Source organism: Hesperophylax consimilis, chromosome 17 (assembly GCF_061612785.1).
Source record: "Hesperophylax consimilis isolate HC1 chromosome 17, BYU_Hcon_1.0, whole genome shotgun sequence".
In the NCBI taxonomy this organism is placed as follows: domain Eukaryota; kingdom Metazoa; phylum Arthropoda; class Insecta; order Trichoptera; family Limnephilidae; genus Hesperophylax; species Hesperophylax consimilis.
Window position 1 is genome coordinate 864,495 of NC_142852.1, and position 27,549 is coordinate 892,043.

Consider the following 27,549-nt stretch of genomic DNA (forward strand, 5'->3'; position numbering starts at 1 on the left):
CGACGTCATTTTGACAAATGCCCGTGCTAATGTGACGTCATTTTGACGGCTGCCCGGTGTAATATGACGTCATTTTGACGGCTGCTCGGTGTAATTTGACGTCATTTTGACGGCTTCCCGAAGTAATGTAACGCGATTTTCGCGGCTGACTCACCATTCCAAAGAAGCGAATTATTACACCTAATGTGACGTCTTTTTGACGGCTGCCCGCTGAATTGTGACGTTATTTTTACGGCTTTCCGAAGTAATGCGACGTCATTTTGACAAATGCCCGTGCTAATGTGACGTCTTTTTGACGGCGGCCTGCTGAATTGTCACATTGTGAGGTTATTTTAACGACTTTCCGAAGTAATGCGACGTCATTTTGACAAATGCCCGTGCTAATGTGGCGTCATTTTGACGGCTGCCCGATGAATTGTGACGTCATTTTGACGGATGTCCGTGCTAATGTGACGTCATGTTTTCGGCTGCCCAGTGTAATGAGACGTCATATTGACGGCTGCCCGGTGTAATGTGACGACATTTTGACGGCTGCCCGGTGTAATGTTACGTCATTTTGACGGCTGCCTGGTGTAATGTGACGTCATTTTGACGGCTTCCCGAAGTAATATAACGCCATTTTCGCGGCTGACTCACCAGTCCAAAGAAGCGAATTATTACACCTAATGTGACGTCTTTTTGACTGCTGCCCGCTGAATTGTGACGTTATTTTAACGACTTCCCGGTGTAATGCGACGTCATTTTGACAAATGCCCGTGCTAATGTGACGTCATTTTGACGGCGGCCTGCTGAATTGTCACATTGTGAGGTTATTTTAACGACTTTCCGAAGTAATGCGACGTCATTTTGACAAATGCCCGAGCTAATGTGGCGTCATTTTGACGGCTGCCCGATGAATTGTGACGTCATTTTGACGGATGTCCGTGCTAATGTGACGTCATGTTTTCGACTGCCCAGTGTAATGTGACGTCATTTTGACGGCTGCCCGGTGTAATGCGACGTCATTTTGACGGCTGTCCGGTGTAATGCGACGTCATTTTGACGGCTGCGCGGTGTAATGTGACGTCATTTTGACTGCTGTCCGGTGTAATGTGACGTCATTTTGACGGCTGCACGATGTAATGTGACGATATTTTGCTTAAACTTTATTCTATTCATTATTAATTTTATTTTACTTTTCATAATTCTTGATTTAACGATTATATCAAAAAGTACGTACCTTATTTACTTTTTGGAATATAATGATTTATATCCACAAAGACCGCCGCCGTCAGTGTGACGGTTAGGGCCTTTCTTTCCGTATCGCATATCATTCGAACGTTGATTGGTCACTGTCTTTTGAAGTCAGTTGTTAGAATTCATCTGATGTTGATATCTGCGCACATATTTCAAGTCGCTGAATATTCGTTTCGTTTGTGTGTTTGTAGATAATATTCTACCAATTGTGTACCTAATGAAATAAACAATTAACGATTTCATTAAGGCGATGCCATACGTAGTAATGCAAAATCATGTGTTTTTGGTTTGAAAATTTGGTCGCCTAGAAATGTTTCAGATGCTTTAATTAAATACTGCGAGTAGAATACATCTTGGCATTTGAAATAATCGACTATTTTTTAGATAAGTCTTTTTATAAGCCCAGAAAAAAATAATGTATAAGACCTATGAAAACTGATTTAAAGTTCAAAATCTCCTACTTACGAACCCATTTTCGGTTATGATTTTATTGTATAATGTGGCAAATTAAGTTATTTATAAAATGATCGAAAAAAATTTAAATATTTATGCCTGAACATCCACAAAATAAAATAAAAGGCACTTTTTGGCCATGTTTTTTTCTTGCATAAATCAAAACAGGCGGATGGTATTAAGCGGGAATTTAAACCTTACCGCCATCTACGTAAGGGTTGTTATTGATAGCGGCTCAATTTAAAATATTACACGACGTAGTGCATCGCCTTAATTGTTTATTTTATGCTAGCTGTACCCCGCCACGCATTGCTGTAACTCAGTCTGTTGCTTTACGTCTATATAATATAGGTTTATACAAACACAAGCGAATCTAACGTTGCACAGTGTTTCGTTTCATACAAGCTAGACGGAAAAAACTCTTTTATAATTTTAAAGTGTTTGTAACCCTCTTGTGGGGGGGTATTTAATCTGAATGTATTGAAAATTTGGGTTGAAAGTGATTAATTAAATTTTTTTCTAAAAAAAAAAAAAAAATTCGGAAAAAAATCTTTTAAATAATTAATAACAGTATTTATACCGTATTTGAGGTTTTTAAAGAAAACAAATTTAAAAAGTTAAGAATATGTCTATTTTGAGAAAAATAAAAATGTAAAAGCACAGTCAAAAAATATAATGCAAATCACGAAACAATTGCGAAAGTATAAATAAATGATAAAAAATAGCTAAAAAACAGTCAAAACAATCATTATTACTAATCTAGGAAAACAATTTTAGTCATATTTAGCAACAGAACTTAATAAAAACAAGCATTTGTTGCAGAATGTACAGTCAGAAAATAAAATACTAATATCAAAAGTTATGCAAGAACAGTAACGAAACAAAAAATTATTACTTATCTAATAAAGTGCTATTTGAGTCATTTGCGGCGAGAGAAATTAACTGCACATAAACATCTTTAATTTTTTTAAGACAGAGTACAGAACCAATAGATTTGTGAGAAAGTGCTTAAACATAATGCCTATTGAAACTAGATGCTATCTGAGTTATGTTCAGAGGAATCATCAGAATAATGTTCAGAGGAGTCATCAGAATATTGTTCAGAGGAGTCATCAGATCGCAAACATTGTGTTCTTGACTCGGAATTGGGTGGAACAAGTAAATTTAACACTTCAGAGGGAAGTGAGCTCGATTTTTTTCTTGGAACATCTCTAAAACTATTTATTATTGGATCTGATGTAATTAAGCATGGTTAACATATCTCTGTTTGTTGATGTTCGGTCGATTTTTCTGGTGTGCAATTACCTAAATCTTCTACAGTCTTTATTTCGCGCCTCTTGCGCCTCTTCTGACAGCTGCCCAATAGGTACAATGCACGAACTAATCGCATTAAATGAATGGTATAATAGTTTATGAACAGTTGGTGGCATGGTATACTAATCATATAGGTTAAGATATAACTCCTTAGTGTCATGCACATACTGTTCAAAATGTTCGATGTTAATGCTTTACCCAGAAGCTATTGTTCTCAAAATTATGCAAAACCTCTTGATGAGCCCCGCATCTACATCCGTTATCTCGGCTCTCTTTTCGTGCTCTCGACAAAACCAGTGTTTGTGTTGCCAAACCCAGGTTTTGGCTTATCTACAATTAATCTCAATTCACTTTAAAACCGTTCCTGTAATTCTTTTTTTCTAGTACTTAAAATTAGTTTATTTGCATCCCTTCTGACTTGCCAGAGTTGTATTCGGTAAGCGATATGCAAAAAACATTCAAAAGTTTTTTTCCAGGCATGCAATGTAGATAAGCCGAAGGAATAAAATTCTTGTCGTGGAACTTTATTGATAACCGTAGTATTCATTTCACTGGGTTTGGCACCACAAATATAACACGACATAGTCGACTTGTTTACAGTCATTACATTGCAAATTTTGCCATCTACCATAGTTAATAACATTTTAAATTTTACATTCAAATCTACATCTTCAATGTTAATTCTAAAATTTATCAAATCCGAGAAGCTGCGAGCCACTTTTTGGTTATATTCAAAGATATTAACTGTACTTGGCTTTTCAAATTTTTTTCACTGCTTGCACTGAAATTTTGACGTTCAAATTTACTTAAAATATGATTATATATTCCCTGAAACCTTGCTTTCTTGGGTAAACTTCTCCGCGTCTCGAACAATTCCTGCCTGGAAATCTGGTATGTGGTGCCTGTGAAATGACAAATTATGATTGGTGAGCATTAATGAGCAAAAATATCGAAACTGATTTGAATAGAAAATTAATTGTTCAATCTACGAAAAAAAAATCACGGAACCTTATTGATACTTTATCCGAAAAAAATTCTCGAGAAGTTAGAAATTGAATATTTTTAAACCACAAAAAAAAACACAAGTTAAATATTATTTTTTTAAATAACTGTAATGTTTTATATTAAAATTTTACAATAATAACATACTACATACCTTCCAAAGTAGTTTCCATTTTTTTTTAGAACCAAAACACATTATTTTAAGCACATAAACAACCTTACAGCTCGCGCGACAAGATGCGAATAAAAGCAACTGATAATTCATTAATTAATTTACCTAACTTTGGGGCTTTGGTATGAGTCAACCTGTGCATTAATTACCCCAATTAAAAAGCATTTGTCACACTAACTACCTGTTAATACCCCCATGACGTCATTTTTCAAGAATTCCAAAGTGACTTTTTTCCGTCTAGCTGTATGAAACGAAACACAGTGCGTTGTGTCAAAATTTCAAAGCAATCGGTGGAGAATTTTTGGAGATTTAAGATTTTGAACAAACGATCATTGAAATTTATATATAGACTAGCTGACGTGTACCCGGCGTTACTGGGGGTTATCCAGTTATTAGGAGATACACATCGCGGACCTTTTTAAGATATACAATTCCGTAGTACATTATATTGATGTATCTCATAAGGTTTAGTCAGAGTTAGCAATGTAAGCGCACGAAAATATGCTTTTTACGACTTGATTACAAAGCATCGACTTTTCTCTACTTTCTATAAATATAATATGCATGTATTAAATATTAAAAAAATCTCTAAATGATTTTGAAAACCCTATCAAAGTCAATATGACGGTCGCAGTGTTTATAGGTATGGAGCAGTTCTAAGTAGAAATAGTCCGTGCAAACTTTGACACCTCGTGTCTAAAAACAAGGTAAAGTGATGCTAGAACGCTGTAACCTACTTTTCATTATGGCGGCTTCGTAGAATGTGTATCGTAACTCAAGCATCATATTCTATAGTACGTATTGATTAGAAGTCAAATAGCTTAGTAGAGATGTACATTCCAATTATTCCGTGGTGTATTTGAATGTAAACCTTGCTATATTTTCTTCCTAACAATGCTAGGTAATAAGGAACTCCATATGGGTAATATAGTTCACTCTATTATGGTATAGATGTTCTGTATAACGTTGCTTGATTGATTTATTTTTTATATATTCAATAATATTGTTATTGGGTTTATAAACACAGTTTATTTTAAACAAGTTCCGCTGTGTAATTATTATAACGCGTGACAGCTGTTTCGCCCTCTGAAGGCATTATCAAACTGTGGGTAGCCCACTTACAGACGATACATTTATATTATTTGCAGGTAGGGAATTTAATTTCAATTACTGATTTCTTAATTGATTTCTGAGTAAAATGTTAGAAATTATTAATGGTTATTACCCCAGTAAAGTTTCCCCAATTAGTGTAATGTTTAAATTTGACTGAATGTCTTTATGTTAGTTATTCCCAAACGATGAGTCATAGGGTTATTTTAATAGCATAATTAAGTAGGTACTTCAAAATGCACTCATATTTGCACTAGGTTTGAAGATATCTAGTAGGGGTGAACGAATTATATTTGTTTGTTCATTAATTAGAATAGCTTTCGGATTTATTAGAGTTTTTGTTAATTTCTAACTGCTCTAAAAGATTCAGTTTACGGCCTTTATTTTGTACGCGTAACGGAGTTGGTTTATTATTATCACTAAGTGAGTGATTTTCATCTAGGAGATGTTTGGCAAATTGAGATTGCATTTTATTATTATTTTTGAAAGATCTTGTATGTTATTTGAACCTAGTATTAAAGGACCGGCCAGTTTGTCCAACATAAACAGCGTTGCAATCGTCACACTGGAGTTTATAAATGTTAATAATTTCTAACATTTTACTCGGAAATCAGTAATTGAAATTAAAATACCTATCTAGAAATAATATAAATGTATCGTCTGTAAGTGGGCTACCCACAGTTTGATAATGCCTTCAGAGGGCGAAACAGCTGTCACGCGTAATAATAATTACACAGCAGAACTTGTTTAAAATAAACTGTTTTTATAAACCCAATAACAATATTATTGAATATATAAAAAAAATTAAAATGGAGTTCTACAAATTAAACTTGATAACAATAAATAAAAAAATTGCTTGATTGAAATTCATTTAGACGTGGTTAGTGACCGGATTTTAATAGCCAGGTTCTTCCCAACCTTCATCCCTCCCATCTCTTTCCAGTCCCCATTTGTTCCGGACAGTTCCAAGCGTGTTCTTTATGACAGACGAACGGTTGTTTGTTGCGCATATTCGTGTCCTCTTGTTTATTCAACAAAGATAAGAAAGTAAAAACGATTTCAAGTCAAATTGTTACGAAATATCATTATGCTTGCTTTACACCATTATTATGTTTATGCAGATAGTTTCCATTGGAGAAGGGTGGAATATTACTATAGATACGTGATAGCATCGGATTTGTCAGTTTCCTTTGCCATTTCCGTCAACAAATCATCAAAAACATACGTTAAATAACACTAAGGACGGGTTGTTTCGGAGAATTTGAACAATTCATCAAATTTCAACGTTCATTTACAAGTTCTGTGAAAGATTTTCCCAAGTTCTGTTTTTATTTCAGTTCTGTCAAGCAACTAGCCTATAATGATATAATAACAGAACTTGAATAGCACAGAACCCGAAAATGGACGTTGAAATTTGATGAATTGCTCAAATTCTCCGAAACAACCCGTCCTAATAGTTACTAATAACATTATAACGGCCACCATTGTAAACCGCAATTTAAACGTAACAAACAAATTTACAGACACTCAATTTTAATAATATTTAACGAAATAAACATATCAGAAATTTCCACATAAACTATTTACGTAAGACAATGACAGGTGTCATATAATGTCCGCCATCTTAATAGGAATGTTTTGACAGTGTGAAATTTGGGGCAAAAGTAGGAAGGTTTCGCTATGTGAAAGTTTGCGCTAAAGTGGGAATGTTTCGTTATGTGAAAGTTTGCGCTAAAGTAGGAATGTTTAGCTATGTGAAAGTTTACGCAAAAGTAGGAATGTTTAGCTATGTGAAAGTTTACGCAAAAGTACGAATGTTTAGCTATGTGAAAGTTTACGCAAAAGTAGGAATGTTTAGCTATGTGAAAGTTTACGCAAAAGTACGAATGTTTAGCTATGTGAAAGTTTACGCAAAAGTAGGAATGTTTAGACATGTGAAAGTTTGCGCTAAAGTAGGAATGTTTAGCTATGTGAAAGTTTGCGCAAAAGTAGGAATGTTTCGCTATGTGAAAGTTTACGCAAAAGTACGAATGTTTAGCTATGTGAAAGTTTACGCAAAAGTAGGAATGTTTAGACATGTGAAAGTTTGCGCTAAAGTAGGAATGTTTCGCTATGTGAAAGTTTGCGCAAAAGTAGGAATGTTTCGCTATGTGAAAGTTTGCGCAAAAGTGGGAATGTTTAGCTATGTGAAAGTTTGCGCAAAAGTGGGAATGTTTAGCTATGTGAAAGTTTGCGCAAAAGTAGGAATGTTTCGCTATGTGAAAGTTTGCGCAAAAGTAGGAATGTTTCGTTATGTGAAAGTTTGCGCAAAAGTAGGAATGTTTCGTTATGTGAAAGTTTGCGCAAAAGTAGGAATGTTTCGCTATGTGAAAGTTTGCGCAAAAGTAGGAATGTTTCGCTATGTGAAAGTTTGCGCAAAAGTAGGAATGTTTCGCTATGTGAAAGTTTGCGCAAAAGTAGGAATGTTTCGTTATGTGAAAGTTTGCGCAAAAGTAGGAATGTTTCGTTATGTGGAAGTTAGCCCAAGGAAGCGAAGTTGGCGTATTTCGTAAATGGAACGCTATTCCAATTCCGAATTCAAACAGTTAGTCTCACGTGACCTGCATTTTAATTCCGATTTAATGCGTTTTCATTGTTGTGTACGTTGTGTGGTAGTTGGAAGCGACGAGGTCCTGGGGTCATGAAATTTGCACGTTTTATTATTGTCTGGAATGTAGAGCGCCATTTCCATCACGAGCTATGGAGGTTTGAAATATCTATTATTCACGTGGTGGAACTAACATGTATTCCAATATATACTATTTTACCTATAAAACAGTAAGGACGGGTTGCTTTACAGTTAAAAGTTTTAAATTTAAGTTCTGTGAAGCAATTGGCCCGCGATGAAAAAATAACACAACTTGAATAGAACTTTTACATCACTTTAATATTATTCACTTTGAAATTTGATGAATTGTTAAAATTCTATTATTTATCCGATGTCTGGTTCAGCGAAACCCTTCTAACGGTCGGTGAGCTCTGACGGTGCGAAATTTGCCATTTTTTTGTGTAAAGAGGCAAAATCTCTCGGGTCATAAAGCATGCGCAGTTTTTTGTCTGTAATTCTAGACCAACGCAACTATTTTTAGCTCTCAACGTACATTCCATCATGAGCTATTGTATGAACACCGATATATTATCAAGGCAAATGCAGGTGCACGAACACGTGTTCCGATATATTACGAATTTATTAAAAGTTTTTTCAAGAAACGTCCTGCAATCCCGTTTTTAACCGGATTACCAACAATTTGAAGGGACACTCACAATTCACATTCCTTGTCATATTTGGGGATGCTTTGAGGAGGGTCTTTTCAGGGAAAGGAAGATGAGTGTGTCCAGGAGTGACGGTCGTATGTATCCATCCCTTCCACTGCAGTGCAAGGCAATGGATCGAGAGAGTTCGGCTGGAGAGGTGAAGTGGTCTCCTTCAATCGGCCTCTCCCGATTCGGCCTGGAGAAACCTCACCCCGTGAACCCGGGCAACCCTGCTAAGTCATGAAACATAGTGGAAACACTTGGGGTGACATGGCAGAGGTGTTATATATTATTAGTGCTAGTATTATATAAGTCCCCGAGGGACGCTGGGTACACGTCAGCCAGTATTATATGTAACTAAATTTTACCACTACTATTCATTTTTATTTAAAAGTTTTTTCGATGTTAAAGATGAGTTGATTTAAAATAATGTGACGTAAAAGTGAAAACTTAAAATTAATCTCCAAAGTGTTTTCCATCGTTCAGATGGAAGAAGTCACGACGGCTAGTTTACCACTACCCGAGTTATCTGCATACCCGCAAAGCTGGCGGGGACTGCGCTAGCCCCGCCGGACGGGGGCGGCACCCGCCCACCCGGCCCCAGTATCTATTACTACGGAGACTTGGAAAAGAACCGCTCGCTAAAACAAGACGTGCCGCTCACTCACAAGGTGCGTAGAAAACAACGCGAAGATGAAGACGACACTTCAAAAAAGTTAATCGCAAGTAAACGCGAAGGCGTCATTATAGACTCTGACGTGAAAATTCAAGATGGTCGGATTACATTCAACCAAACTAGCGAACAAAAACGGATATATACGCTGGACCGGCCGACGAAGAAAAAAAAAAAACATAAATTTGGTCGGCGTCGGACCAACACCTACGACGGAGAAACACACGTTCAGAACCGCACTAAAATTCTACGCCACGGCAACAGCGACACTGAAGATCTAAGCGTTAGCGATGAGAGCAGTAGCGAAGATGATAAATTCGCTACTAAATGCAGCGCTAAAAATGGCGAAGATCTACCGCTGCTCGGCGCATTATCGATCAACAACTGCCAAGTGACGCTTGCAGACAGATCGAAAGCCTACCTGTGTAAGAATCTCGATCTGGAAGCTGACGATGTCAGTATTACGTATGACGTGCCGAATACGAGACGAAGTGTGACTTATTCGAATGCTGGGACGTTTCCGATGCCCGATGCTAAGCGGGTGGGACACTACGACGAGCCAAACGATGAACCGAACGCGTCCCAGCTGGGGGAGGACAGGTGGGACGCGGCCGGCGGAGTGCGACGCAGCCGCAGCTGGTACCTGTGCTGTCCTGGTTCGGGATTGGCCGAGAGACCAGCCAATGAGGAGACCACGAATCTGGACGGGGATAGAATTGCCACCATTACGAACGCGCCGAGTCCTGGAGAGAACCAATACGTAAGATTTTAATTTATCAGAAGTGATGGAGAGGTCAAAGGGTCTCCCGCAGTAAGTGGGCAGATGCATCAGCCACCAATACCCCGACAGACCACATCGCATGAACCCTTGTACCACGCATGGTCGAGGTGTTATTGTTATGTGGCTGGTCTCACAAATTGTGAGATTGCGAGGTATATGGAGAGAAATCAAGTTCTATTATTTAATTTATTTATTCTGGGTTTTTACAGATATTCTATGCAATACAATATGTGTATACAATTACAATCCACAAAACTCTACTCAGACAGATCGGCTTCAAAACGACATATACAAACTCAGATCGCTTCACAAGATCCTCGTTACAACATACATTCCACCAACCTACAACTAAAACAACATGGTGCTATACTAGCAGTAGCAAGGCTTCCCCTTTAAAACACCAGGATAACTTTACAAACTCAGATCGCTTCACAAGATCCTCATTACAACATACATTCCACCAACCTACAACTAAAACAACATGGTGCTATACTAGCAGTAGCAAGGCTTCCCCTTTAAAACACCAGGATAACTTTACAAATTCAGATCGCTTCACAAGATCCTCATTACAACATACATTCCACCAACCTACAACTAAAACAACATGGTGCTATACTAGCAGTAGCAAGGCTTCCCCTTTAAAACACCAGGATAACTTTACAAACTCAGATCGCTTCACAAGATCCTCATTACAACATACATTCCACCAACCTACAACTAAAACAACATGGTTCTATACTAGCAGTTGCAAGGCTTCCCCTTTATAAAACCAGGATAACTTTGGAAGTTCTGGTGTTTTATTTATTTATATTTTAAATGTATACTTACAGAATAAAAATATCCAAAAACAAAGATACATTATACAATCATAATTGCCTAATTAGTGATTTAAATTTAGTAATGCTCAAGTGGAAAATGTCGATGTCAGAGGCTAGTGAGTTTAGAAGGACTATCATTCTTCCGAGAGGCATTGCTAATGGTAAGTTAGTCCTACATCTCGGAAGAATGAATGGTTTGTGTCTACGCGCACTTACGAAGTTATCAGGGACGTAAAATAAAATTTTGAATTTGTGGATTGTTGATGTGACCGTTCAACAAGTTATAGGCCATCATCAGCAACGCCGCTTTCCGCCTGTTGACAAGACTATCGATACCTAGAATTCCGGAAAGGAAGGCTGATGGGTATAAATAGGGATAGTACCCGAAGTCTCTAAGATAAAGATAACGTAGAAACTTCTTTTGTACTTTCTCTACCATAGAAGTGTACGTTGCATCCCCTGGTCCCCATATTATTGAGCCACTTTCCAAAATACTACGTACTAGGCTAAAATATAGCAAGCAAACCACGGCAGAGCTGCAGAAATGCCTGGAGTTACATAGCACAAATCCAAGCATTCTCATTTTAATATGAACGTGAAATGTTAAGTTTTATTGAAGGTTCCGTGGATAATCCATATCGAAGCACCGTTCCACAACACAAACTGTTTGAATCACACAACAATATTTAGGGGGTATTTCACTATGTCGGGCTAAATATCTGACTAACTATCCGTTGGCTGGCTTTAAAGATCAGAATAACTCCGTTATTCAACGGCGACCGTTTCACCATTGTTGCCGAGCTTCCGGATAGATAACACTCGAAATAGTCTGGCAACATCGCAAAATGTTTGCAGTTACTCCATCTACTGCCACGGCTGTCATGCGTCACAGTCCGCACACCGCAAAGTGTGCATTTTTTTGGTTATGTTATGTTGATTATCAGGTCATTTTAGATAGATTCGTGTCGAATTAATATATTGTTTCTTATTTTGAACACAATCAAATAATTCAGGATGGATCATACAAGCATTCAAATTCATTCTACAAAATTCGACTCACTTCTCCGCTGTCAAACTCGGAATGTTTTGACGCCATCTTTGATTCGAGGAATAGCGCCTAACGTGAAGTTCGAGCACTGATTAGTCAAATCGAACTTTAACCCGAGCGTTAGCGTTAGCGTTATTCAGATATAGTGAAAACGAAAAAATGACTAATCCGCGGATTAGTGCTTAGTCAGAACATAATCAGAGATAGTGAAATACCCCCTTAATGTTTTTAATTTTACAAACTTTTCATCAGATTAATTTTAACTATTCAACTGTATGCGTTATTGTTGATTCTGTTCAACAGCAAGATTGCTCTCCGGACCAGCCTGACCATTGGCAAGTCAGTCTTGCAGGACGGGAGTTCTGTCTACGCTGTGGGCGACGGGGATAACCACCGGGAACATTCTAATTAATGCCTGACTTAACATGCAATGTGTTGATTTCAGCTCCATCTGGCGGCAGTTTCCTCGCTGAAGAACGAAGTGCTGGAGCTGTCTGCGCGACTGCATGCGGCACACCGAGATCGCGACTCTGCCAGGGAGGCACTATGCGCCGCGCAGGTACTGTAACAATTTACCGTTTGGCGTAGAAACCTCACTGAAATGGAGTCGCGATCTATAAGAGTGTAAGACCACCCTACTGGTCACCAAACACGGCTAAAGCAATTTCAAGCAACCTTTCAATTCCGAATGGTGGTCTTACACTGAGAGTATCTTCCACACTGCAAAGTGCCGCAAGTATACTTTATACAGGGTGTCTGGGGGTAAAGTGCACTAACTTCAGGAGGTGATTCTACATGATAGTACAAGTAAAACAAAATTTATCTTTTTCGAAATTCCAACTTTTAGGTGTAAAAAATTTAAAAAATTATTCTGCGTGTGCGTCAGGCATTATTGGTTCAAAGTGTGTGTCAGGCATTATTACTTTACACCTACTGCCGGTTCCCTCAATCAGTCTTGAATTCAATGAATACCGTTTGTTGCGTCAATAACTTGTATTTTACACCTACTGCCGGTTCCCTCAATCAGTCTTGAATTCAATGAATACCGTTTGTTGCGTCAATAACTTGTATTTTACACCTACTGCCGGTTCCCTCAATCAGTCTTGAATTCAATGAATACCGTTTGTTGCGTCAATAACTTGTATTTTACACCTACTGCCGGTTCCCTCAATCAGTCTTGAATTCAATGAATACCGTTTGTTGCGTCAATAACTTGTATTTTACACCTACTGCCGGTTCCCTCAATCAGTCTTGAATTCAATGAATACCGTTTGTTGCGTCAATAACTTGTATTTTACACCTACTGCCGGTTCCCTCAATCAGTCTTGAATTCAATGAATACCGTTTGTTGCGTCAATAACTTGTATTTTACACCTACTGCCGGTTCCCTCAATCAGTCTTGAATTCAATGAATACCGTTTGTTGCGTCAATAACTTGTATTTTACACCTACTGCCGGTTCCCTCAATCAGTCTTGAATTCAGTGAAGACGTGGAGTCTTACGGGTACTCCAGTGTGAACAAGGTAGCCGAAGGTGCAATGGACCTGGTCGGCGACGATGCCGCGGGGCCGAGACGCAGACCGGCGAAGTTGTCACAGGGTCTAGGCGCGTGAAGAGCGATGGCCAGGTAAGGTCATGTAGCAGCGCGGTGAAGTAACAACGGGGAGCGACGCGGGGGGAACCGGCAGTCGATGGTCGGCCGCTTCAGTATGCAGCAAGCAATAGCAGCGCTCGCATGTTGGTCACTCGTAAAACTGTTAATTAATGACTGACTGAGTACATCTCGACGCGCCTCAGTATATAGCCGCCCGGGTGCATCGAGAACATCTCAGACCTGTAGATAGGAATGCCAAACGCTCGCATTGCGCCCAGAGTGTTCCCGCTACAATGCGTTTTTCATTGGCGATCGTTCCAGAATATTCTCGTAGCATCGTTACAAGCTCATCAGCAGAATGCTGCCTGCTCGTTCAATAATAATGATAATAAATGAATCTGTGTTGCCTCGTTCTAGGGTGAGTGTGGGCGACTGCGCAATACCCTTGCGCTGCAGGCGAGGTCTTCCGAGGAGCGAATGACAGAGCTGCACGGCGTCATCGCTGAGCTCCGGCGCTTGTGTTCTGCACGAGACCGCGCTGCTATTCAAGAACTGCGCGAGGAGGACTCGGGTAACTTTACCTTATTTTCTGCTACCTCACATATACAACTTGTAAAACGCTCTTTTACAATGTCTTGACAGAAAAATATATGTGTCTACGCAAACTAGCGATGATTAGTTCATGAACGAGCCACACAATTGAGATTTTTGATGAGCCTTATTTGTACGTCTCAATTCTCCGGTAAACCGGTCTCTTTTATCAGGAGATGTTGAAGTACTGACATATGTACTTACGTCTAGTGCTACTTAGCTTCTTATTTCTTTAGTGGACAGTCCATTATTCTTACGCTTACGCTGGGAGCCGTATCAACCACCTCTCTCTAGTTGTCCCCGTGCATTTAATCTGAGAATGAATGTGTTTGGCGACATTGCAGAAGTGGAGACGTCATGCCGTGACAACTCTGTGACGGGCGGCAGTGACAGGACCACATCTCTTGGAGACGCCCATGAGACAGCTTCCGTGCACAATGATCAGGTAATATGACCTAACCTAACCTAACTACCGACCCATTATTAGAGTGGAGAGTGGTCGCTCTCGCAAAGCAGTGGAAGATTATCTTCAGTGAGGAATACTTCACGCAATATCTCTACACCGGAATGATATACAGACTGGATGTAATGTAGTTTTTTAATAGTAACATTGTGGTATACAGTAGTGAATGGTGCAAGAAGTCGGAGACGTCCGAGAAAGACATTAGCAGGGCCACTAGTTATAAAATAGATAGATAGATATAAAATTATGACAAGATCATAGGAACACAAACTAGGAACTAATTTTCATAAATTCGAAAATTAACAGTTATGGAAAAATACAAAGATAACAGTCTCAGGTGGGAATGGAACCCGGGATCTCTGTCTTAAACCACTCGACCATTGGGACCCATTAAGCGTCATATTTGTCCATCTCATATTTCAAATTTAGAATTACCATCATCTTGCAACTAATTTTTACCATATTTTTGGCATCTACCTTTTTAAATGGACACAAAGTTTCTAACGGAATTGGTTTGTGGCCTAGATAGTGTCTCGGATAAATATACATTATATTGATGGCTTTTACCGACAAAATAAGTGAAAAAAATAAAGTTATTCTTGTATATTCATTTAGACTTTTAAAAAGTCAAGGTATCCCATATAAATAAAAATGTAATAGGTTTATCCGAGACACTATCTACAATGATTTAAAAGGCCAAAAGGAAATAATACAGCGCCCTTGAGGTGATTTTGCACAAAAACGGCGCTATACAAATCATCCAAATATTATTATTATTAAATAAACCTGAAGGTTTGTTTACCCTTTTGGGATTCATTACTTAAAAAGCACTAGTTATTCATAAGCAGATTTTATTTTCTTGTTAGTTGCCTGTATACTGTCAGATTCATCAATCAACACTCGGTTGTTTCCCTCACCTTTATGGGCAGCACTCTTGTTCTATAAGCCGGTAGCAGTAAGTTTTCCTAATCTTCCAGGCTCCGGAGAGCCCCACCAGCCCCGCAGCCCTGCCGGTGCCCGAGTTTCCCCCCGCCCAGCATCCCCAGCAGTCGCAACAGCTGTCCCAGCAGCTTTACGCCTCCTCGCCGCAACCCGACACGGACACCAGCAACCGGAACCTGGCTCCGGCAGACTCCACGTCCTTCGACGAAGAGGAAACTATCGAGATTGATCGCAGGCGAGTCCTTTATGGTATTTATTATCCAGCGAGGGGGTAAGGCTGTCCACAAGTATCACATTGTGTTTGGTGACCAGATCTGAATAGACAGTTTCATACTTCCCAGGCTGCGCTGCCGCAGGAAACCCTCGCCTCGGAGCCCCCGGCGGAACAACACGGGGGAGCAGAGCCCCCGCGAGCCCCAGCTGCAACAGGAAGACGACGAACTCCAGCAGAGATTCCCGTCTCTGGCCCTCTCCAGACAACACTCTGGTTAGTTCAATTCTTGGCCATGTCAACTGTTCCGAAGTGAGGATTGGTTTTGTTTGGATTCTCTATGCGATGTTGATTCTGGAATTCCTTCACTTACTTATTTAGTATTATATTGAACTTGCAGCGTGCGTCAGAAGTGGCGTGATCCCATCAACATCTCCGCAGACCAAGATGGCGTCCCGAGTGCGTCTGCGTCGCACACACGAGGATGCACGTCTCACGGGCAAGGACATCTGCCAGGAGGGGGTAAGTTATAATACTAAAGGACGGACCGCCAAACAACTAGCGTTCACATTCATTTGGGGTATTATTACAGCATTGCAGTGTCCATCTCCATCGTCGGGGCGGGTGTACACATATGCCATGATGATAGACACTGTAATGCTGTCCGAAACCTTGGCTAAAGAGGGAGGTAGCCGCTTAATACCCCTGGAGATCTAGCAAACTAAAGATTAAGGGGGTATTTCACTATGTCGGGCTAAATATCTGACTAGCTATCCGTTGGCTGGCTTTAAAGATCAGAATAACTCCGTTATTCAACGGCGACCGATTCACCATTGTTGCCGAGCTTCCAGATAGATAACACTCGAAATAGTCTGGCAACATCGCAAAATGTTTGCAGTTACTCCATCTACTGCCACGGCTGTCATGCGTCACAGTCCGCACACCGCGAAGTGTGCATTTTTTGGTTATGTTATGTTGATTATCAGGTCATTTTAGATAGATTCGTGTCGAATTAATACATTGTTTCTTATTTTGAACACAATCAAATAATTCAGGATGGATCATACAAGCATTCAAATTCATTCGAGTTCTTAAAACTCGCGGCCTTCGCATCGCCGCCCTTTCACCTGCTTCTGTAAATCAAAAACCTCGGTATCCATAATAATTCGCAACAAAATTCGACTCACTTCTCCGCTGTCAAACTCGGAATGTTTTGACCCCATCTTTGATTCGAGGAATAGCGCCTAACGTGAGGTTCGAGCACTGATTAGTCAAATCGAACTTTAACCCGAGCGTTAGCGTTATTCAGATATAGTGAAAACGAAAAAATGACTAATCCGCGGATTAGTGCTTAGTCAGAACATAATCAGAGATAGTGAAATGCCCCCTAAGTATTATTCGTTGTTTGCAGGTTTACAGCAGCGCCGTGGCAGAGCACTTGACGAGAGGGTCGACCAGCCACTGCCAAGAAGAGGGGGAAGGGGAAGAGCGGCTGAATGCGCGCTTGGACCGTCTGGAAGCTGACAATATGCTGCTGGCAGTCACGCTCAGGGAGTCCAAGGAACATGCAGACAGGTAGGTACGGAGAATGGGCCCCGTAAGTGTTACAGCGGCAAACTGAGATGATCACATCCCCTCGCATTGGGAGCCTGAAAGACACCATACCATGTATTTATACTGTTTTCTTTATTTTGTAGATTATCTTTGGCGTGCGCGCAATGTTCGGCAGAAGCGGGGGCCCTCAGAATGGCGTTGGCGGCTGCTGACCGCGCCGTGGAGGCGTACGACGTGTTGCTCGCTCTGGCCGAAACTACCCAACATACACTGGTACCATTATTACAAAGTTAGAGCGGACGGATGAGATACTTACCCTGTGCCCCAAAACCACGTGTGACCATTTCCGAACATACACTGGTACCATTATTACAAAGTTAGAGCGGACGGATGAGATACTTACCCTGTGCCCCAAAACCACGTGTGACCATTTCCGAACATACACTGGTACCATTATTACAAAGTTACCTGTATTAGGACAATAATTATTAACTTATTTTGTGTACGCAAGTATATAATAGTGTTGGCAAATAATAAAAATGCTGGGTTTATTTATTTACGATGAAATATTAATGTCCACGGTATTACAATCCTTGCTGGTTCAGCGGGAGACCGGTGGGCGGGAGATTGCGAACCAACCGCCAAGTGTAGATCCCTGCTTGGCCGACAGAGATGAGGCCGTATTGGAATGCGCTGCTAACAACTGTTTTGTTGCTAAATGTCTGACGAATCATCGAGTATCTGATCATATGCCACCATACCTGTGTTTGTTGAAGGGTTGTTTTTCCAATTGCAGGACGGTTTGGGCAACACTGCGCGCATGCGTGTGGCCACGGAGCGAGTGGCCCGCGGCCTGCTGGCCCGCCTGGACGGGGAGGCCCACGGCCAGCTGCGCGCCGAGGCCGTGGGCCCGTGGGGCGACCCCGCCGCAATGCTGCTCTACCAGTGAGTCTCTATTACTACTCTTCTGGATCCTCACCTCATTGCTTACTGTTGGAACTACAGATACATTCAGATTGAGACCTTGTACGAGTACCCTGCAGGGGTATTGTTTTATTGTCTTCCTTGAGGGGGAGTTCAGGATGCGTGCCAGAACGGGAGAGGCCGGTTTGTGTTAATCATGCTCGTCAACACTGATTCCTACCCTCTTACCTTCGCAGAGCTTCCTCAACACAGCTTCTGCCCTGAGGGAAATAATTAGTGTAGGGTCAATGTAAATGGTTTGTTGCAGGTGTGACAAGGACGGCTCCGCCTGGACCCCCGGAGAGGAGGAGCGCCTGAGAGGACACGTGTCTCGCCTGAAGAGGGAAAGGACGGTAGCTGCCTCGGGGGCCCTGCCTGCACAGTGGCCTCTACTGGGTAAGCCTCTTCTCATATTGTGACAGTTTACATCAATACTGTTACTACTTATTTGAATGAATTAAAATAAAGTTATTTTGATATAATTTTAATAGCTTGATTAGCACAGAATTAGATTATGGGGGTATTTCACTATCTCTGATTATGTTCTGACCAAGCACTAATCCGCGGATTAGTCATTTTTTCGTTTTCACTATATCTGAATAACGCTAACGCTCGGGTTAAAGTTAGATTTGACTAATCAGTGCTCGAACTTCACGTTAGGCACTATTCCTTGAATCAAAGATGGCGTCAAAACATTCCGAGTTTAACAGCTGAGAAGTGAGTCGAATTTTGTAGAATGAATTTGAATGCTTGTATGATCCATCCTGAATTATTTGATTGTGTTCAAAATAAGAAACAATGTATTAATTCGACACGAATCTATCTAAAATGACCTGATAATCAACATAACATAACCAAAAAAATGCACACTTTGCGGTGTGCGGACTGTGACGCATGACAGCCGTGGCAGTAGATGGAGTAACTGCAAACATTTTGCGATGTTGCCAGACTATTTCGAGTGTTATCTATCCGGAAGCTCGAAACAATGGTGAAACGGTCGCCGTTGAATAACGAAGTTATTCTGATCTTTAAAGCCAGCCAACGGATAGCTAGTCAGATATTTAGCCCGACATAGTGAAATACCCCCTTAGCAAATACTATATGTATGTATAAACCTAATGAAAGAGTTTTGTGCCCAACCTTGTTAAATACATTGCAGACGATGGCGATGGCAGGGAATCTGACAAGATGCGCTGTTTGGACGCGTTTGACGCAAGAAAACTGGACATGGAGACAGCCGTCCTCATGCAGGTTAAATCGTACACAATCAATGTGGGTTAGGATTTAGAAGTGCAAGTGGACCGATGTATACATAGAGCATATGATGCACTAAGTGAATATCGTATATTTATTTAGAATTAACTGCATGCACGTACATGATAGTAGAGTGGGCTGTATGTCAAAGCATGCAGCCCTTTAACCAATGAAAAGCTATGGACACCAACAGACTCCTTCATTGGAGATTGGTTGGGGTGACTATGTGTTAGTTGTCCAATGAATGCCTAGCGATATTACACTTAACAATACTCCAGCAAAGCAACAGCATTACATGGATTATATGTAGAGATGGCAAAATTTCGTTTTAACTAAAAACGCGAAAAAATATTTATGTTTCGAAAATAGGGCATTTATAAGTTTTCTTTGCGTTTCAAGGCATTTGAAAGTATTTCCAGTGATCGCGAAAAACGTGATTTTGGCCGTATTTCAGCTAATTTATTCTATTTAGCGAAATAGACGCGAATTTCCCGAAAATACCGGGTATTAGAATAATATGTGAGAATTTCAAAAAATCGATATTTACATTACGATTTTTTATAATTTTGTAACTATTTTATGTGTAAATATTTAATATTTTTGTACTGTAGGCTAAAATTGCTTTTTGACATTACACAATTTGTGCGAAATAAATGACGCCTATTGATGTTAATCGCAATCTGCATTTGTTGTGTTTGTGTTCGACCCGTACTTAGAGTTTCCTTCCTTATTAATTTAATATTAAAATTAATTATTTATAATCTTTCAAATGGAAATACTTGCAAATGAAGGTTAAACATATATTTTACCAAAAATACTTAAAATATGCGCTAAAAACATTCAGGAAATACATTTTTTTCTATTTTGCTACAAAACGCTAAATTATGCCTCAAAATGCTATAAAACGCTAAATTTCCAATTTTTAATGCTAAAAAATCTGAAAATTAATGCTAAATTTTGCCATCTCTAATTATATGTTCCCGCATTAATAAATAATTTGTGATTGCCAGGAGGTGATGAGTTTGCGCGAAGAAAGGGCGGAACTTCGTGCCAGACTTCGCTCGCTGAGACCTACCGGAAATAGACAGGTGCGTTAATGCGTTCCGTGCCAAAGTCCTTTTCTTTACGAGAAAGCTGTGTAGAGACTTGTTATCACTGAATAAATGAACGGCCTGGGTGATGCTGATGGAAGTTTCTATTGCGCCAGAAGCAATTCCACTAACAGAGCTCTTCCTCAATATCCTTGTTATCCACCTCGAGTCCAGTCCCATGGTAGACTGTTTCAAACCTGGGCCAAAGCCATTGAATGTGCTCGCTAGATCAGCCCCGCTCACCTCCTTTATTTCTACACTTACTTTTATTCTATTATGGCTGTCTTCGTTGCTCTTTTCTTCAGGGATATTTACCTTTTGATGAAATTGTTTTGGTGCCTATTTTATTTAGTGTATTCATATTTCATAAAAGTATTTGAATTGCAGACAAACAGTTTGAGTGGGGCGGAGGAAGGTGAGAGCGAGCGCCGGCTCCTGGAAGCGCTGGCCAGAGAGAACACCCTGAAGACTCGGCTACAGACACTCATGGCTTCTGTCAACCAGGTCTGCTGTAGCTTCTGTGTTCATGTTGAAGTTATAATCCGTCGCTTGGTTGAGTTCCATGTAACTCACTCCGTCTCCGTCAAGCCAGTTGTACGCATTACAGAGACTGTTTCTGTTATTTGTTTCAAGTCAACTTGGGTACAATCAATCGGAACCCACATTACAATATTCTTATATTTACATGTCAGGTATCATCATCATCATCACTTTTGGCTCTACAACCCCTGGTGGGTCTTGCTTGGCCTCCTCAAGAGTCTTCCTCCACTCATCTCGGTCCCGCGCCAGCTCTCTCCAGTTTCGAAGCTCCAAGGCAGACAAATCTTTATACATGAATGAATGCCATAAATTCCAGTATACATGTCAGGTATACTGGAATATTAACCCCGGGTACACATTTATATTTAAAAGTATGGTTTCAGGCTAATATGGACAACAACGAAGAAGGGAGGAAGTGTCCGCGCTGTGGGAGTCAGTCTGGCAGGTAAATATCATTCTTACCATAGACAACCAATTCACATTAAGTATCTGGCATTGTCAAATTTACATAGATCTTTCTGTCTGGAATTCCTAGATTAATGCAACTCCAACAAAACGTTTTGCTAGTAGGTCTCCATTTTGAACCTTCAAAAGTGCGCTTGGCAAAGAAATAATGCATCTTAATATTATTCTAGATGTCACTTGCAAACATGTTTATTTTATCTGTGAAAAAGTGCTCAAATGTCATTATTCGGATTTTCAATTTTTGGTATTATTGTAAAAAGGAACACTTCACATTATGAGTTATTTTTATTTTTAATGTGAAGAATGATTATTTAGCTGATAAATATATAAACCTCTTTTCATATGTCTTCATTATCTTTCAATAGTATGTAACTACATAGAATAGATTATAGATATCCTGGGGAAACTGCGTAGAATAGATTATAGTTATCCTGGGGAAACTGCGTAGAATAGATTATAGTTATCCTGGGGAAACTGCGTAGAATAGATTATAGTTATCCTGGGGAAACTGCGTAGAATAGATTATAGTTATCCTGGGGAAATTGCGTAGAATAGATTATAGTTATCCTGGGGAAACTGCGTAGAATAGATTATAGTTATCCTGGGGAAACTGCGTAGAATAGATTATAGTTTTTTTTTATTTATTTTTTTTATTTCTTTTATTTTTTCCCAATTTATATATTTCACATTACAAGTTTTATAATAATAAGAAAGGGAACCCACTAAGGCGCAGCCTGTGCGTGGGTAATATTAGTTAATACATTAGATTTTTGTACCTAAAAATATATAACAGTAAAAATAAAATAAAACAGTAAGCATAATAAAGAAATACGGTAGGATTATAATTAAAGTTAGTCTAAAAGATTGTGCAAGAGGTGTATATTAAAAATAAATCAAAGTAAAAATAAAGATTGTAAGATAATATATATGAATTAAAAGAACACAAAATAAAATAGTTTAGTTGTTACTTGAATTTTTTTTGGTAGTAGATTAAAAGTGCGAGGTCCAATAAAGCTACTGTGAGTTTGCATTAGTTTGGTATTGGTTTGTGGGGTATAAAATACATGATTTCTTCTAAAGTTGATTTTGGGTTCATATTTTTGAAATTTATTTTGGTTTTTCGTGACATATTTCAGGTACTTTGAAGTAAAAATAGTTTACGCAGATTGAATAGTTGAGATTCCTTGTACAATTGATCAGTCGAAAATGTCCTCTTTTTATTATATATAACCTTGATAATATAATTTTGTACTATTTGTAGTGGTTTTATAAATGTATCTAGTGCGCCATCCCATCCTAATATACCGTACATAATTGAGGATTGCACTAGAGAAAAATAAATAATTTTCAATTTGTCAACATTGAGTACTTCCTTAAGTCTATAAAATATGTACTTCAGATATCTTAGGTAAGTTTTTAGATTTTCACGGCCCATATCCGGCACATCTTCGGATCTACCGGATCTGCCCTGATGATGGACACTGCAACGCTGTCCGAAACGTCGGCTAAAGAAGGAGTTTGCGCAACACGGCATAACACCCCAAAAACAAACAACAAAAAAGTCAGATATCTTAATTTAGAAACGGTGTTATTAATTTGTGGTTGCCAGTTTAAATTTGTGTCAATATATATACCCAAGTATTTGATCTTTTCAATTTTTCCAATTTCAAAGCAAGAGGTGCATGTTACTTTATTACAGTTAGCATTATGTAGTATAATTTTAAGGTTATTGGGAGGTTTGTTTTTACTGTTTTTAAAAAAAGTTAGGTAAAATGTTTTACTATAGTTTAAGAAAAGTCTATTACAAGTTAGCCATGATAAGACATATGAAATACATTTTGTTGCATTTTAAAAAGTTTCAGGCCAGGATTTTCCATTTACTATTATTGCTGTATCATCAGCGTAAGATACAATTTTACCAGGGATTACAACATTACATAAATCATTAATATTATATTAGAAACAGAATTGGGCCAAGCACAGTCCCCTGTGGTACTCCATTTATCCAGTTATCCTGGGGAAACCACATAAACTATATTATATATTTTTTATTAATCTATAAATACTTTCAGCCTTACTAAAAAACATGTTTTAAATTTTACACAAATGATAAACACCCGTTTACCAAACACAACACATTAATCGTTGTCAGACGGTTCACAGCAGGCCATTGTCATTTTATCCACAGACATTCCAAGGCCACTTTAAAAGTATTATTAATACATATTATATTTATTTCAGGAATATTCCTTGGGAAGAAGCGCAGTTCAGTTCTGTTGGAGAGGATCCCCCGGTTCTTGCACCGCCTGGTTCTGGACAGATGAATGATGGTGTCGCATACGAATCTCAGACCAAGATGCACGAACTCTGAACTCTGAACATCTCGAGCTAATCTTAACACGCCCTTTTCCATACAAATCATTGAGCAAACATCCAATGTTCTGTTTTAAATTATTAAATAAATACATGCCATTCAAAAGCCTAACTTCTCCGTAGTTGAAATTATTGAAGAAACTTTATACAAATCATATCTCTAAGTATGACGGTAAGAGACCATATGAGTTGTTCACTCCTGTGAACAAGTATATTATACAAATCATATCTCTAAGTATGACGGTAAGACACCATATGAGTTGTTCACTCCTGTGAACAAGTATATTATACAAATCATATCTCTAAGTATGACGGTAAGAGACCATATGAGTTGTTCACTCCTGTGAACAAGTATATTATACAAATCATATCTCTAAGTATGACGGTAAGACACCATATGAGTTGTTCACTCCTGTGAACAAGTATATTATACAAATCATATCTCTAAGTATGACGGTAAGAGACCATATGAGTTGTTCACTCCTGTGAACAAGTATATTATACAAATCATATCTCTAAGTATGACGGTAAGAGACCATATGAGTTGTTCACTCCTGTGAACAAGTATATTATACAAATCATATCTCTAAGTATGACGGTAAGACACCATATGAGTTGTTCACTCCTGTGAACAAGTATATTATACAAATCATATCTCTAAGTATGACGGTAAGAGACAATATGAGTTGTTCACAGGAGTGAACAAGTATATTATACAAATCATATCTCTAAGTATGACGGTAAGAGACCATATGAGTTGTTCACTCCTGTAAACAAGTATATTATACAAATCATATCTCTAAGTATGACGGTAAGAGACAATATGAGTTGTTCACAGGAGTGAACAAGTATATTATACAAATCATATCTCTAAGTATGACGGTAAGAGACCATATGAGTTGTTCACTCCTGTAAACAAGTATATTATACAAATCATATCTCTAAGTATGACGGTAAGAGACCATATGAGTTGTTCACAGGAGTAAACAAGTATATTATACAAATCATATCTCCAAGTATGACGGTAAGAGACCATATGAGTTGTTCACTCCTGTAAACAAGTATATTATACAAATCATATCTCTAAGTATGACGGTAAGACACCATATGAGTTGTTCACTCCTGTGAACAAGTATATTATACAAATCATATCTCTAAGTATGACGGTAAGAGACCATATGAGTTGTTCACTCCTGTGAACAAGTATATTATACAAATCATATCTCTAAGTATGACGGTAAGAGACCATATGAGTTGTTCACTCCTGTGAACAAGTATATTATACAAATCATATCTCTAAGTATGACGGTAAGACACCATATGAGTTGTTCACTCCTGTGAACAAGTATATTATACAAATCATATCTCTAAGTATGACGGTAAGAGACAATATGAGTTGTTCACAGGAGTGAACAAGTATATTATACAAATCATATCTCTAAGTATGACGGTAAGAGACCATATGAGTTGTTCACTCCTGTAAACAAGTATATTATACAAATCATATCTCTAAGTATGACGGTAAGAGACCATATGAGTTGTTCACTCCTGTGAACAAGTATATTATACAAATCATATCTCTAAGTATGACGGTAAGAGACCATATGAGTTGTTCACTCCTGTGAACAAGTATATTATACAAATCATATCTCTAAGTATGACGGTAAGAGACCATATGAGTTGTTCACTCCTGTGAACAAGTATATTATACAAATCATATCTCTAAGTATGACGGTAAGAGACCATATGAGTTGTTCACTCCTGTGAACAAGTATATTATACAAATCATATCTCTAAGTATGACGGTAAGAGACCATATGAGTTGTTCACTCCTGTGAACAAGTATATTATACAAATCATATCTCTAAGTATGACGGTAAGAGACCATATGAGTTGTTCACTCCTGTGAACAAGTATATTATACAAATCATATCTCTAAGTATGACGGTAAGAGACCATATGAGTTGTTCACTCCTGTGAACAAGTATATTATACAAATCATATCTCCAAGTATGACGGTAAGAGACCATATGAGTTGTTCACTCCTGTGAACAAGTATATTATACAAATCATATCTCTAAGTATGATGGTAAGAGACCATATGAGTTGTTCACTCCTGTGAACAAGTATATTATACAAATCATATATCTAAGTATGATGGTAATAGACCATATGAGTTGTTCACAGGAGTGAACAAGTATATTATACAAATCATATCTCTAAGTATGACGGTAAGAGACCATATGAGTTGTTCACTCCTGTGAACAAGTATATTATACAAATCATATCTCTAAGTATGACGGTAAGAGACCATATGAGTTGTTCACTCCTGTGAACAAGTATATTATACAAATCATATCTCTAAGTATGACGGTAAGAGACCATATGAGTTGTTCACTCCTGTGAACAAGTATATTATACAAATCATATCTCCAAGTATGACGGTAAGAGACCATATGAGTTGTTCACTCCTGTGAACAAGTATATTATACAAATCATATCTCCAAGTATGACGGTAAGAGACCATATGAGTTGTTCACTCCTGTGAACAAGTATATTATACAAATCATATCTCTAAGTATGACGGTAATAGACCATATGAGTTGTTCACAGGAGTGAACAAGTATATTATACAAATCATATCTCTAAGTATGACGGTAAGAGACCATATGAGTTGTTCACTCCTGTGAACAAGTATATTATACAAATCATATCTCTAAGTATGACGGTAAGAGACCATATGAGTTGTTCACTCCTGTGAACAAGTATATTATACAAATCATATCTCTAAGTATGATGGTAATAGACCATATGAGTTGTTCACAGGAGTGAACAAGTATATTATACAAATCATATCTCTAAGTATGACGGTAAGAGACCATATGAGTTGTTCACTCCTGTGAACAAGTATATTATACAAATCATATCTCTAAGTATGACGGTAATAGACCATATGAGTTGTTCACAGGAGTGAACAAGTATATTATACAAATCATATCTCTAAGTATGACGGTAAGAGACCATATGAGTTGTTCACTCCTGTGAACAAGTATATTATACAAATCATATCTCTAAGTATGATGGTAATAGACCATATGAGTTGTTCACAGGAGTGAACAAGTATATTATACAAATCATATCTCTAAGTATGACGGTAAGAGACCATATGAGTTGTTCACAGGAGTGAACAAGTATATTATACAAATCATATCTCTAAGTATGACGGTAAGAGACCATATGAGTTGTTCACTCCTGTGAACAAGTATATTATACAAATCATATCTCTAAGTATGACGGTAATAGACCATATGAGTTGTTCACAGGAGTGAACAAGTATATTATACAAATCATATCTCTAAGTATGACGGTAAGAGACCATATGAGTTGTTCACTCCTGTGAACAAGTATATTATAGAAATCATATCTCTAAGTATGATGGTAATAGACCATATGAGTTGTTCACAGGAGTGAACAAGTATATTATACAAATCATATCTCTAAGTATGACGGTAATAGACCATATGAGTTGTTCACAGGAGTGAACAAGTATATTATACAAATCATATCTCTAAGTATGACGGTAATAGACCATATGAGTTGTTCACAG

General features: G+C 38.5%; 1 protein-coding gene across 8 annotated transcripts in view; it reads left to right on the forward strand.

Moving 5' to 3' along the window:
- LOC149415723 (uncharacterized) overlaps positions 1-24,054 on the forward strand; it is a 46,192-nt gene extending 22,138 nt beyond the window's left edge. For 4 of the 8 annotated variants that reach the window (XM_089642188.1, XM_089642192.1, XM_089642191.1 and 1 more), the window contains exons 2-17: positions 8,993-10,014; positions 12,347-12,460; positions 13,913-14,066; positions 14,431-14,531; positions 15,527-15,726; positions 15,833-15,978; positions 16,103-16,224; positions 17,114-17,277; positions 17,400-17,529; positions 18,053-18,201; positions 18,488-18,615; positions 19,379-19,470; positions 20,484-20,561; positions 20,952-21,068; positions 21,488-21,549; positions 23,811-24,054. In XM_089642188.1, the coding sequence (XP_089498314.1) occupies positions 9,778-10,014; positions 12,347-12,460; positions 13,913-14,066; positions 14,431-14,531; positions 15,527-15,726; positions 15,833-15,978; positions 16,103-16,224; positions 17,114-17,277; positions 17,400-17,529; positions 18,053-18,201; positions 18,488-18,615; positions 19,379-19,470; positions 20,484-20,561; positions 20,952-21,068; positions 21,488-21,549; positions 23,811-23,940 (2,124 nt within the window). In that variant the 5' untranslated portion in view covers positions 8,993-9,777 and the 3' untranslated portion in view covers positions 23,941-24,054. Of the gene's footprint in view, positions 1-8,975; positions 10,015-12,346; positions 12,461-13,912; positions 14,067-14,430; positions 14,532-15,526; positions 15,727-15,832; positions 15,979-16,102; positions 16,225-17,113; positions 17,278-17,399; positions 17,530-18,052; positions 18,202-18,487; positions 18,616-19,378; positions 19,471-20,483; positions 20,562-20,951; positions 21,069-21,487; positions 21,550-23,810 lie in introns of all 8 variants that reach the window. The other 4 variants (XM_089642190.1, XM_089642187.1, XM_089642189.1 and 1 more) reach the window with 2 other exon arrangements.
- The last annotated feature ends 3,495 nt before the right edge of the window (positions 24,055-27,549 follow it).